Source organism: Labeo rohita, chromosome 3 (assembly GCF_022985175.1).
Source record: "Labeo rohita strain BAU-BD-2019 chromosome 3, IGBB_LRoh.1.0, whole genome shotgun sequence".
NCBI classification, from domain to species: Eukaryota; Metazoa; Chordata; class Actinopteri; order Cypriniformes; family Cyprinidae; genus Labeo; species Labeo rohita.
Genome location: NC_066871.1, coordinates 14,072,287 through 14,084,591, shown reverse-complemented (window position 1 = coordinate 14,084,591; position 12,305 = coordinate 14,072,287). Strand labels below are relative to the sequence as shown.

At 34.2% G+C, this 12,305-nt stretch overlaps 1 protein-coding gene across 1 annotated transcript; it reads left to right on the top strand.

The window, feature by feature from the left end:
* Positions 1 to 1,790: 1,790 nt before the first annotated feature.
* Positions 1,791 to 11,823, top strand: rgs9a (regulator of G protein signaling 9a). The gene is made up of 17 exons (XM_051101780.1): positions 1,791 to 2,006; positions 3,077 to 3,173; positions 3,655 to 3,705; positions 3,815 to 3,921; positions 4,004 to 4,055; positions 4,171 to 4,229; positions 4,927 to 5,003; positions 5,651 to 5,732; positions 5,820 to 5,882; positions 8,233 to 8,262; positions 8,357 to 8,418; positions 8,650 to 8,763; positions 8,853 to 8,968; positions 9,538 to 9,625; positions 10,403 to 10,541; positions 10,689 to 10,771; positions 11,161 to 11,823. The coding sequence occupies exons 1-17, from the start codon at positions 1,941 to 1,943 to the stop codon at positions 11,315 to 11,317; spliced, it is 1,443 nt and encodes a 480-aa protein (XP_050957737.1). The 5' UTR covers positions 1,791 to 1,940; the 3' UTR covers positions 11,318 to 11,823.
* Positions 11,824 to 12,305: the final 482 nt, after the last annotated feature.

Here is a 12,305-nt window from a genome sequence, read left to right as displayed (position 1 = left end):
AATAAAAACGCATACATTTTATGTCAAGGCCCAAAGTGAGCAAAAATACTGTATACCATTTGGTGCAGCTGTTGTAATGGCCAAAACAGATTTCACATTTTCTGATGTGGGAATGTAATGTAAAAATAACTGAGATTTTTAATGAGATTTTGTATAACAGTAGGCTATAGCAGACTACTTAGATAAAATGCATACAGTTGAGGTCAAACGTTTACATACATCTTACAGAATCTGCAAAATGTTAATTATTTTACCAAAATAAGAGGAATCATACAAAATGCATGTTATTTATATTTATATGCATTTATATTATTTTTTAGTATATTTAGTATAGACCTGAATAAGATATTTTACAAAGATGTTTACATATAGTCTGCAAGAGAAAATAATAGCTGAATTTATAAAAATGTATAAAAATTACCCCTTTCAAAAGTTTACATACACTTGATTCTTAATACTGTGTTGTTACCTTCTGTGTTTTGAGTCCCTTGTTTGTCCTGAACAGTTAAACTGCCCGCTGTTTCTGAGAAAAATCCTTCAGATCACACAAATTCTTTGCTTTTTCAGCATTTTTGTGTATTTGAACCCTTTCCAATGAAGAGTGTATGATTTTGAGATCCATCTTTTCACACTGAGGACAACTGAGGGACTCGTATGCAACTATTAAAAACGGTTAAAATGCTCACTGATGCTTCAGAAGGAAACACAACGCACAAAGAGCCGGGGGGTTAAAACTTTTTGAATTTGAAGATCAGGGTAAATTTAACTTATTTTGTCTTATGGGAAACATATAAGTATCTTCTGTAACTTCCTTAGGCAAAATAAGAAAAATGTACACATCTTAATTCTGTTCAAAAGTTTACACCACTGGCTCTTAACGCATAGTTTTTCCTTCTGGAGCATCAGTGAGCACTTAAACCTTTTGTAATACTTTGATAGAAGTTGTCCTCAGTGTGAAAAGATGGATCTCAAAATCATACAGTCATTGTTTTATAAATTCAACTATTACTTTCTCTTGTGGACTCTTGTGTAAACATCTTTTATGTGAAATATCTTATTCAGGTCAGTACTAAATAAAAATAACATGCATTTTGTATGATCCCTCTATGCTGCTCTGCAAGGTTTATGTAAGGTTTATAGCCACTATAGGGAAATATTGAGAAGAATAACAGTGTGCAGTAAATGGTAACACTGTTTGCACTAAGCAGTGTGTTTATAATTAAGATAATACATTAAAATAATATGGTAAGACACACCAGTTTGGAATATCTAAAAATAGCTGGACTCGGATGAGACTGGAAGTCAGTCACATAAAATTTACAAATGGCTGTGCCCACTCTTATGTAAAGAAAAAGGTAATATATCTCTAACACTAGCTCTCTCTATTCTATTTCTATACTATCTATTTTTATTTGTTTTATTTATTATATAAAAAAAAATCCTTGCTACGTGTACTGCATTACACTATCCATGACTTGTCACAGCACTTACTGTACATACCGTTGCTCTTTTGTTGTTTTGTTCGCTTCTATTGTCCTCATTTGTAAGTCGCCTTTGGATAAAGCATCTGCTAAATGGTTACATGTAAATGTAATTTAGAAACCTTATTCATGTATCAAGTTTGATGCAGTAGCACTTTTGAGAAATATCATAAAATGATTGGTCTCTCTACCGCCGCCTGTCGGTGTGTGTGATCAGTGAGCACTATCCACAGATGGCAGATTGGAGGAATAGAGCTGCGCTGTGATTGGTCCGCTGTCACTTTCTTATGTTTGCAGCTCCCTGTTTTCTCCGGTCTGTGTGCGTGCCGTGCAGCAGGAATGTGCACTGTCCACCACTCTTTAAAAAAAAAACCCTAAAATTATATTCTCATCAAGGCTGGTGACAACAAGATTGTTTTTCAGCTCTTAAAATTGTTTTTTTTTTGTGTAGACTACAAAATGACTATAAGATCGGACCGAGATCATGGACAACGTTATCGGCCACGGATGTCCTGCCTTAAAAAGGTAAGTCCATCTTTAAGACAAAGTAATTATTATTAAACAAATAACTTCCAATTAAGCATCTTATACATTTTATAATCAGCTACTTGTTTCCCTCTATAGTAAATAGGCTATATGCCCTGCCTAGTGTAGTGTTTCATCACTTCATAAACTTCATAAAATTCCAGCATATTCTTTTTTTAAAATTATATATATTTTTTTATTTTACTTTAAAAATCCTTAATGCTACAATAGGCCTGTGTTCTAACAATGTCTTGATTGATTTAAATAGAAACCAAAATCAATTTATCTCAGCCTTTGTGTCGTAAAATATCCAAATCTTTAACTGTATTTTTAGTTTTATATTATTTTGTTCTTATTTCTGGAGTTTTTGTTTATTCTTAGCTTCTTGGAGACATCTTGGAGTCACTGAAAAGATTCGCTCTAAAAGAGCTTTCTGATTCAAAGCCAATTAGCCTGGCCTCATGCCACATCTGACAGCTTGCCTTAAGAACCTCATGTCTTACTCTAAGTTCAGAGGGCATGCATGTTGCCATAGTACACCAGTGTCAAACTCATTTTAGGTCTGGACTAATTGGTACGTGTAATAAATATTCAGTTTATTTGTTAAACCCTGATGCAGCCATGCAGAGCGTATAGTCCAGAATCAACTTTATGATGCTTTAAAAACCAACACCGGTGTAATCTATATACATATGAAGCTTGTCATAAGGGAATATTAATCAAACAACAATATTTTCAACACGTTTTTCCCATTTGTCTTTGAAACCCCTGACATAGCTACTGGAAAAATTATATATATATGTATATGTATATATATATATTTTTTTTTTTTTTTCAAAATGTGCTATACAGGTTTTAATAGCCTTGTAAAGTGATGTTTTGGTACCTGTACAACTGAAATGTGACACTGAATGGCTGAATGTAATCCTAAACATACTCAGAATGGGGAACCTTGTTCCTGCACTGAACATCTATAGTTGTCGGTACTGATATTTCTGCATTTTATCCTTTAGCACCTACTTTTATATATTTTAAATATTTTATATGAACTAATTTCCTGAATTTCTCAGGTGGAGGCCATAGTGGTTCAGATGCAGGACCCATCGACTGGAGTGAAGGGAGCAGATCAGAAGCTAAACGTCACAACCATTCCTCATGCCATCACTGGTAAGTTTGTAATTTAGTGAGGATCTTACAGAACCTACATTTTTTTTTTTTTTTTCAGATCACCATATTTTGCATACTGTATGTTCCCTTTTGGCCTATATAAAGACACAGGTGTTGTTCCGCCAGATCATAATCTGACGGTGCTGGCTATATACAGCAGCCTTCAATTGGATGAGATCTTTTCTACTTTAGGTTCCAAAGTTGCTCTTTAATCTGTGCAAGGGTTGTTGACAAATCTAGTGAGCCAGGCACTTTAACTTAGTCTTACATTTAACTGTTTCTTCTAGTAATGGGGTTGAGATTTGTGAAGCACATATGCTCAAAAAGCTTGATAGAAATTGATAGAAATATTTTCTACAGTATTTCACTACAGTTTAATATTTGGATATACACTGACACTGTTAATCAAAATTTTTAGCATTACTTTTTTTATTGTTATTTTTACAGCTGTCTTGACATTGTTTGATTGATTGTCTGACAGGTCAGGTTATCATTGCATGGATCGCCAAAAATATGAACATGGACAGTGATGGTAATTGTGAAAATATATAATTTTGAATAAATAATGGTCTTGAAATACACTTTAAATATGTTTGAATACATTACCCTGCACCATAATGTCCTTGAATGCCTTTTGACAGAGGCTCAAGCATTTGGCACAATGTTAGTGGCATTCGGGTACATCTACCCTCTGCAGGACCACAAAAAGCTTGTCCTCAAACCAGATGGCAGTTTGTACCGCTTTCAGGTAAATGTGTCAGACTGCCTTGTATTGTAAAATGTTTTAATATCAGTGCATAGTAAACAGGTGACTTTTTCTCTTATTCTAGACCCCCTATTTCTGGCCTGTGCAGAAATGGAAAGCTGAAGACACAGATTATGGTTTCCAATCTTACCTATGTTTACCAAAATCTGAGAAGTTGCTTTCATTTACACATTTAAAAAGATGTTTTTGTCACCCTCCCATAATAAAAGTGTTTTTTTTTTTTCACTAAAGCAATCTATCTGGCAAAGAGAAACATTCGGAAAAAGGGAGTGCTTGATGCTTATGAGCAGGTATGTCAAAAATGTAATTTGATTACTCATTTAGTTATTATTTAGAAACATTGATGTGATGTAACAAACGTAGCAACAAAACTCCACATTGTGAAGTACACTGGAGTGAAACAGATTGTGAACAGAAATAAATGGAGGCAGATCTGAATGTGAGCTTGACTGTATGAAAGTGTCAAGTTTTGAAAGTGTCAAGTTTTGAAGGAATATTTCACCCAAAAATGAAAATTTTGTCATCATTTACTCTCCTTCATGTCATTCCAAACCTGTATAAGTTTCTTTTTATGTTAAACACAAAAGAAGATATTTTAAAGAACCAAACAGTTGTTGGTTCCCATTGACTTCCATAGTAGGGAAAGAAATACTATGGACAGCAATGAGGACCAAATTTATTCTTTTACTTTCAACATAAGAAAAAAACTCATACAGGTTTGGAACGACATGACAAAATTGTCATTTTTGGGTGAACTATCCCTTTAAGCAGATGAAACGATGGAGAAGCCTACCGTACGTCATTAGAGAGAAATCACATTATGACATTTTAATGAAACATGGATTTATTTTTTTAAAACAAATACATATTGAGTGAATCATTTAAAGTAATATCAATAAGATGCGTTTAGAAAATAGAGAATGTGAAGTTCAATTTCATGCCAATGTTAATATCATTATTCTGCAACACTGATGTTTATGTTAACAGGAGGAGTACAACAAACTTCACACATGGTTGAACCACAAATGGGATTTTATTGTGATGCAAGCTAAAGAGCAGTACCAGTAAGTTTCAATAGAGGGTTTGCACTTGCGTCATGATTTGGAAAAATGTATGGAAGCTGCTAAATCATATAGAGAAGGACTTAGTAAGCAGGAAAAGGCACAATATTTTGACAAACTGGTAAAGATAGTGTTATTAAAGATATTAGTCTAATATTTCACCTTCCTGACTGGAAATGATAAGAACAAACACGAATGTTGTTAAGATTCTTGCCCTGTAAATCCTGGTTCAGTTTGGCCAACCACAACACCTTTTGTGCCTCAGTTTTTTGCACTCTTCTCCTTGATTTGTCATAACTTTTGGCAGTCTATAGTACTTTAAATGTTTTTCCCGGTCCGACCGATTAGTACAGCCCAAAACATGACAATAATTGACCATTTTCAGCAGCAATAATCAGGAAAATATGCGAGTTTCGTTCGGTTCAGTGGCACTGTTCACGTTCAGTGCTGTCAGTATGGCCAACTGACGAGGTGTCTTGAAAACACTCTATACTCTCCTGCTTTCTTCACAAAGATACATGATTTTTCAGTCCCTGTCAGATATTTGTATCATGTAGTTTGTCCTTTTTCTTCCTTTTCTGTAATTCTTCATCTTCAGCACTTATTGTCATTGGTACTTGCTTTATGTTATTGTGTTCTGTCTTTTTAAGTGCCGGGAAGGCGCGTCAGAAGGCAGACAGAGTTGTGTTTGACTGTCAGGAAAGAGCCTACTGGATTGTCCACAGGCCTCCAGTAAGTGGTTGGCAGAAGCTACTAGTGTACAGTTGCTTTGAAGACACTATAAGGAGGATACATTTTCTTTTCTTAAACTGTCTACAGCCACAAACTTACAGCGCTATGGATTGCGGCCTGGATCGTCATATTGACCCAAATGTGGAGGAGGTAACTGGTAAGTTTGCATGTGACCTATTAATATCTATTAAGCTAAAGTCACCACACTGACTTTAGAGTATCACTTAAGACTGATGCCACTTGCTGATTCTGTTTTAAACCATCAGTGTTAACAATCAGTAAGGCTATTATGACATTAAATGGATAGTTCACTCAAAAATAAAGAGTTTGTCATTGTTTACTCATGTTGTTCCAAAACGAAGTGACTTTATTTCTTCTGTGGAATACAAAAGGAGATGTTTTAAGCAAAGATGGGAAGCAAACACCATTGATAACCCACTGAAACATATTTCAAATAATCTACCTCACAGAAGAAAAAAAGCCATACAGGTTTGAAACAACGTGAGGGTGAGTAAATGATGACAGAATTTTCATTTTTGAGTGAACTGTCCCTTTAAATGCTGTCAAACGTTACTTTGGGATGGAATTGTGGCTTTATATACTGCTGGATGCAGTATAGTGCATCTATATATAGAGCTGCTTAGCAGTGTGTCTGTCTCAGTCCTGGGATGGCCATGTAGATTCTCCCACAATCTGCTTTGTGATATAAGAGGATTCTTGACCTGCTGATCCTCCGAGGAGTTTCCCTCCAACCCACCCACGCTTTCCCCTCATACAGCCTTTTAGAATCACACCAGGGCAGCTTCTCATTGGGTGTGCTATTGTATTACTGCTTTTGCTGCTGCTGCTGATAACTTGGAAATTTGCAGTTTTTTTGAGTTGTTAAAGGGGTCATGAACCGAGAAACCAAAATTCCCTTGATCTTTTGACATATAAGAGGTCATTGTACTACAAAAACATCCTGTAAGCTTGAAAACAAGATGCTGTGCAGTGCTAAGTTGTGGAAAACCAGTCTTTGCATTGCCTTTCTTCTGATCCCAACATTAGGAAAGAGTGGATGAACTTTACTTCTTTTAAACTAAAAGACAATGCTGTGCAACTATCGGTGCCGATTAATCGGCAAAACCGATACATCGGTCGACCTCTAGTATTGAGCATTTATGCGTCCATCTGTGAAGGATGTAGGCTGTCAAACATACTCAACTGTTAGCCAGTCATAGCAGTGGGCGTTTACTTTTGAGTCTACAATCCGCCACACATATTCAATCAGCGTTTTGATGAAGGGGGTCAAGACAGGACAGAAAATTGCCTATTATTCTAAATTATGATGTTTTTTTGATGTCAAAATTTTGATAAGATTATAAGTGGACCTCAGAGAACAGTAAAAACTCATAAAAAAGGCAGTTCATGATCCCTTTAAACACAGCTTGAAACATTAAAACACCCAACAAAGGGTTTGTTGATGTTGATGTGATATTGTATTATAATTTAAAGCATGAAAAAATATTTGGGTGAATTATCCGATTAATATTTAAATGTATAAAGTCAAAACATATGTATAAAGTAGGTTTCATTACCAGTCAGAAGTTTGGGGTCAGTAAGATTTTTATATTTAAAATAAATACTTCACATAATAAATATGTGAAATAATGTTTCAGAAGATTTATATATTTTAATAACAGTTTAAATACTCTTCTTTTGAACTTTCTATTCATGAAGTTTCCACAAAAATATTAAGCAGCACAACTGTTTTCAACATTGATGATAATAAGAAATGTTTTGGTGCACCAAATCAGCATATTAGAATCATTTCTGAAGGATCATGTGACACTGAAGATTGGAGTTATAATGCTGACAATTCTGTATTTATCTGTATAAACTACTGTATTTAGTGCATTTTTGCAACAAATGCAGTGTTGGTGAGCAATTAAAAACATATTAAAAAATCTTCCTGACCTCAAACGTTTAAAAAGTAGTTTGATCTGTTGTAATATTATAATGTAACCTGATAATATGCAGTGTATATATCTTGGACTGCTTTGACTTTTTTAAACTGTGACTCTATTTATGTGACTGTCTGTTTTTTCTCTCTTTTCTTTCCATGCAGATTTTTACTTCTAATATGTCTTCAGTTATCAAGATGATTCCTACACACACACAAGCACAAATGATCAACTCCAGCCTTCAATATCATTCAAACGCTCAGAAAAAAACTTTATAACCAAGTGTGGATACATAGTTTGCCACAGTGCCTCCCTGCTTCTGTACTCTGAGCATTATTTCAGGCCATTGCCAATTAAAATGACTGTCCCAATGCTATATTAAGAGCTTTATGTTGATCCTTGTGCTAGTTTGTGTTTGGCAGTATGGTACGCAGATATCACATTCAGATATCATCTGTATTTGTCAGGACAGCAAGTAGCGAGTGGGTCTTGTAGTGTCTTATCAGGAGCGTTTTGCTTGTAATGTAACAGGATGTTGTTTCTCTTTTTTTTTTCAGAAAAAAACCTATGATTACTACAGAAGAATTGTAAGTGACATTGCTTCCTCACACACATGTAGAGAACTGGTTGTTGTTTTTCAGTTATTGATATTGATTAGCTGGTTCTAATTGTATATTTTAGATCATCTACACACAACAGGCCGTCATGAGGTCAAGGGTCAAGTCCTCAGTATCTCTTGGAGCGTAAGTAAAAATTAGAGTTAATGATTTTAGAAAGCACCTACACTGAAAAAACTAGTGTGGAAACAGTTTTCACTTAGAAGTTGCTAGTAAATTTCACAGATAACACAGAAAGTAACACACTGAATTAGACGTGAAATTTGAAGTAAAGTAAAACATCCTCCAAAAATCTCTGAAAACTTGTAAAAATCATTTTTCCATTGGCTTTTCTTTTAAATCTCTATTTCGCTTCAGCCTGGTCAAGTATATGACGACATTTAAGAACCACGACCCGTTCCTCGTTCCCTGCCTCCCCAGCAATCCCTGGCAAACTGATAACGACTCTTACTGGGAGCTGAACATGACAGAGTAAGATTCCCTGAGAGCTTTTTAAATTTATATTAGTTAGTTAATATTCATTTTAATCATTTTTGGTGTGTTATATGTTTTTTCCACAGTGTTGAAGTTCCCACAAAAATGAGAGTGGAGCGCTGGTCTTTTAGCTTCTATGAGTTGCTTAATGACCCACGGGGCCGTGCAGACTTCAAGGTTTTCCTAAAGAAAGAATTCAGTGGTTTGTGAATATTTCATTAATGCTTTGACGGTTTGTTAGTATAAAACTATTGCTCACACACACATAAATTGATATTTGACTTTTATGGTTCTTTTGGTAATATTGGAGCCAGTATTATTTTATTACTTTTTATATACTCTTATTAAGAGTCTTATTAGAAAGTAATCTAAATTTAATTTTATATTTTAGTTTTCATTTTAATTTTGTGTAGTCATTTTGTTATGTACTTTTGTTTTATCTGTCTGTCTATCTATAGTTTTTTTTTTGTAATTCTATTCAATTTATATTGATTTTAGTTTTAATAATCAAATAATTTTAGTACTTAAGCCTATTTTATTTTAGTAACTTTATTTTTAAGTATGTGCATTATATTATATTTTTTTAGTTTTAGCTTTATGTCAATTAACAAAAATGACCTAATAGTTTTAGTTTTAGTTAACTATAACAGCACCGATTGGAGATTGACAAAAAAATGAGGGTGAGAAAATAAACAGACTTTCCATTTTATACAAACTATTCCTAAAAGTAATTGAATATGTTTTCTCTCTTTTTCTTTATTTTCACTGCAGGTGAGAATCTAGCTTTCTGGGAAGCCGCTGAGGAGCTGAAATGGGGCACAGCAGCTTCTATGTCAGAGAAAGCAGAACACATTTTCAAGTAAAATGCACATTTGTTTTAATTGCACGTACACTGCTGTTCAAAAGTTTGGGAACAGTAAGGCTTGTAATGTTTTTTAAAATAAGTATCTTACTCTCATCAAGGCTGCATTTATTTGATCAAAAATACAGAAAAAACTGTGATATTGCAAAATGTTATTACAGTATAAAATAATGGTTGTTATTTTAATGTACTTTAAAATGTAATTTATTCCTGTGATGCAAAGCTGAATTTTCATCATCCGTTACTCCAGTCATAAATGTCACATAATCCTTCAAAAATCATTCTAATATGCTGAATTATTATTAGAATTAGAATAAGGCTTTGCTATTACTTTTTATCAATTTAACACATCATTGCTGAATAAAAGTATTAATTTCTTTCAAAAAAAGAGAAAGAAAAAAAATGTACTGACCCCAAACTTTTGAATGGTAGTGTATATTGTTAGAAAATATTTTACATTTAATTTTAAATAAATGCTCTTTTTAACTTTTTATTTATCAAAATCCTGAAAAATGTATCACAGGTTGCAAACAAAATATTAAGCAGCACAACCGTTTCCAGCACTGATAATAAATCTTTAAATATTTCATATTTGAATGATTTCTGAAGGATCATGTGACACTGAATACTGGAGTAATGTTGAAATTTCTGTATTTAAAAAAAAAACAACGCAGCCTTGATGAGCTTCAGAAACGTTTTTCAAAAAGCATTACATCTTATATGTAAGGCCTCCATTTCTCAGCTTCTGAATTTTTTTATTTTTTTGATTTGTAGAACATTTTTGGCCCCAGGAGCACCACGCTGGATCAACATTGATGGCAGGACAATGGGTCTCACAGTAAAGGGACTGGAACATCCTCACCGATACGTACTGGATGCTGCCCAGACCCACATCTTCATGTTGATGAAAAAGGTATGATCATATCCTCGGCTCTGTTGTTGTGTCAGATCAACTACAATCTGTATTTGAACATTGCCATATGTTATTTATTTATTTATTTGGTTAATAAGGATGCACACCAGACATTTCTAATTTCTGAACTCTACATTTCTTATTTAGGATACCTTTTATCGCTACCTGAAGTCACCAGTTTACAAGGAAATACAGAAAAAGGCCATATCACCAGAACCACACAATTTCTCGTAAGTCAATTTTTTTGTATATGCATGTAGACCAATTCACCCTCTCTTATACACTGTAAAAAACTTTTTTTTTTTTCAAATTGCAAATAAAACTAAGATTGGAGTAAGTTTTATATATAATACTATTTTAGTTTTTCTATTTCAACATTTCTTGTTTAACGTAGTGTGTTACTTGCCATTTCTTTGTAATTGTTAGCAAAATTTACATCAGTTTTTAAATTAAAATTGTTTATGCACCATTTTTTTGTCAGTGTACTGGTACATTTTGTTGATATTGCTACCGAGTGTCTTCATTCCAGATTCTACTCAAGTCTTTTCATAACTATAAAACACGTGTCACCAAACCAACGGTGTCTTGCTATAAAAAGCTTGTTCTCCCCTCCCCTCAGTGATTCACAGCTGCAGCAAAACATGAGAAACCGCAGGCCGAGCATCAGCCCCATCATCACCTGGCAGAAAGAGCAGGAAGAGAAAGCAAAGGCAGCAGCTGCAGCTGGACCCATAGACATTAAAAAACTAATGGCCAGCAAACTAGATCGCAAATAGAAAGTTGGAGACAGACCCATGCTGGAAATGCTTTGCCTAACAATCTGACTAATAAAACGAGACCCATACGAGGATTAATGATTCTTGGGTGCTCTACTTGTACAGATCCAATACAAAGCCTCTTATAATAGAGCTACATTTAGAGACTCTAAATTTATTTCCTCAATGAAATTTGCTGTACACAGAACTGATACTAAACATAAAAATAACAGTTAAACTATGTACATATGACTGCCCAAATGCTAGTTCCTATAATTCCTATTGCTACATCCATATTTTGGTAGTTTGCAAAGTACTGCTTTTTTCAGATCACACTGGTGTCAATGCAGTAATTCTGTTCTTCCAACACATAGATTGAATTACCCTCAATCTCTGTTTACCTGTATAGCAGTTTCTCATTATAGTGTGAAGATGTTTTGTATGTGTGCAATAGTCATGGTGAATACCTGTATATCTTCTGTTAAAGATGTTGTATGATGGTTGTAATAAATACAGTGTAATATTCATACAGTGACTGTGCTAAGAAGTTTAACTCAAAAATGTCATCTGAACAAGTATAACATGTCTGTCAGTTTTGACTAGCTGAAAAAACGTTAATAAATCGCGCTACCAATGGTGAATAATTCTAACGATTGCAAAGTTAGCTCAGATCACATCAAACCGTGCAAATTATTATTATTGTTGTACTTATTTCTCAAAATGTTAATGTTAACAACAACATTGCATGACTAGGTGTAAAGAGGGTTTGCACTTACATCACGGTTTGGTCAGTTACCCGGATGCACGGCCATATTGGAGATACTCGGATGTAAACAACACCATGATTGCAGGTTAATGTACTACTGAATACGTTGTTCTGTTAATTTATGCTGTCTCAACCACAGAAAAAAACGTGTGGAAGCTGCTAAACCATATAGAGAAGGACTTAGTAAGCAGGAAAGGATGTGATATTTTGACAAACTTAAGTTAAAAGGTGGTAAAGATACAT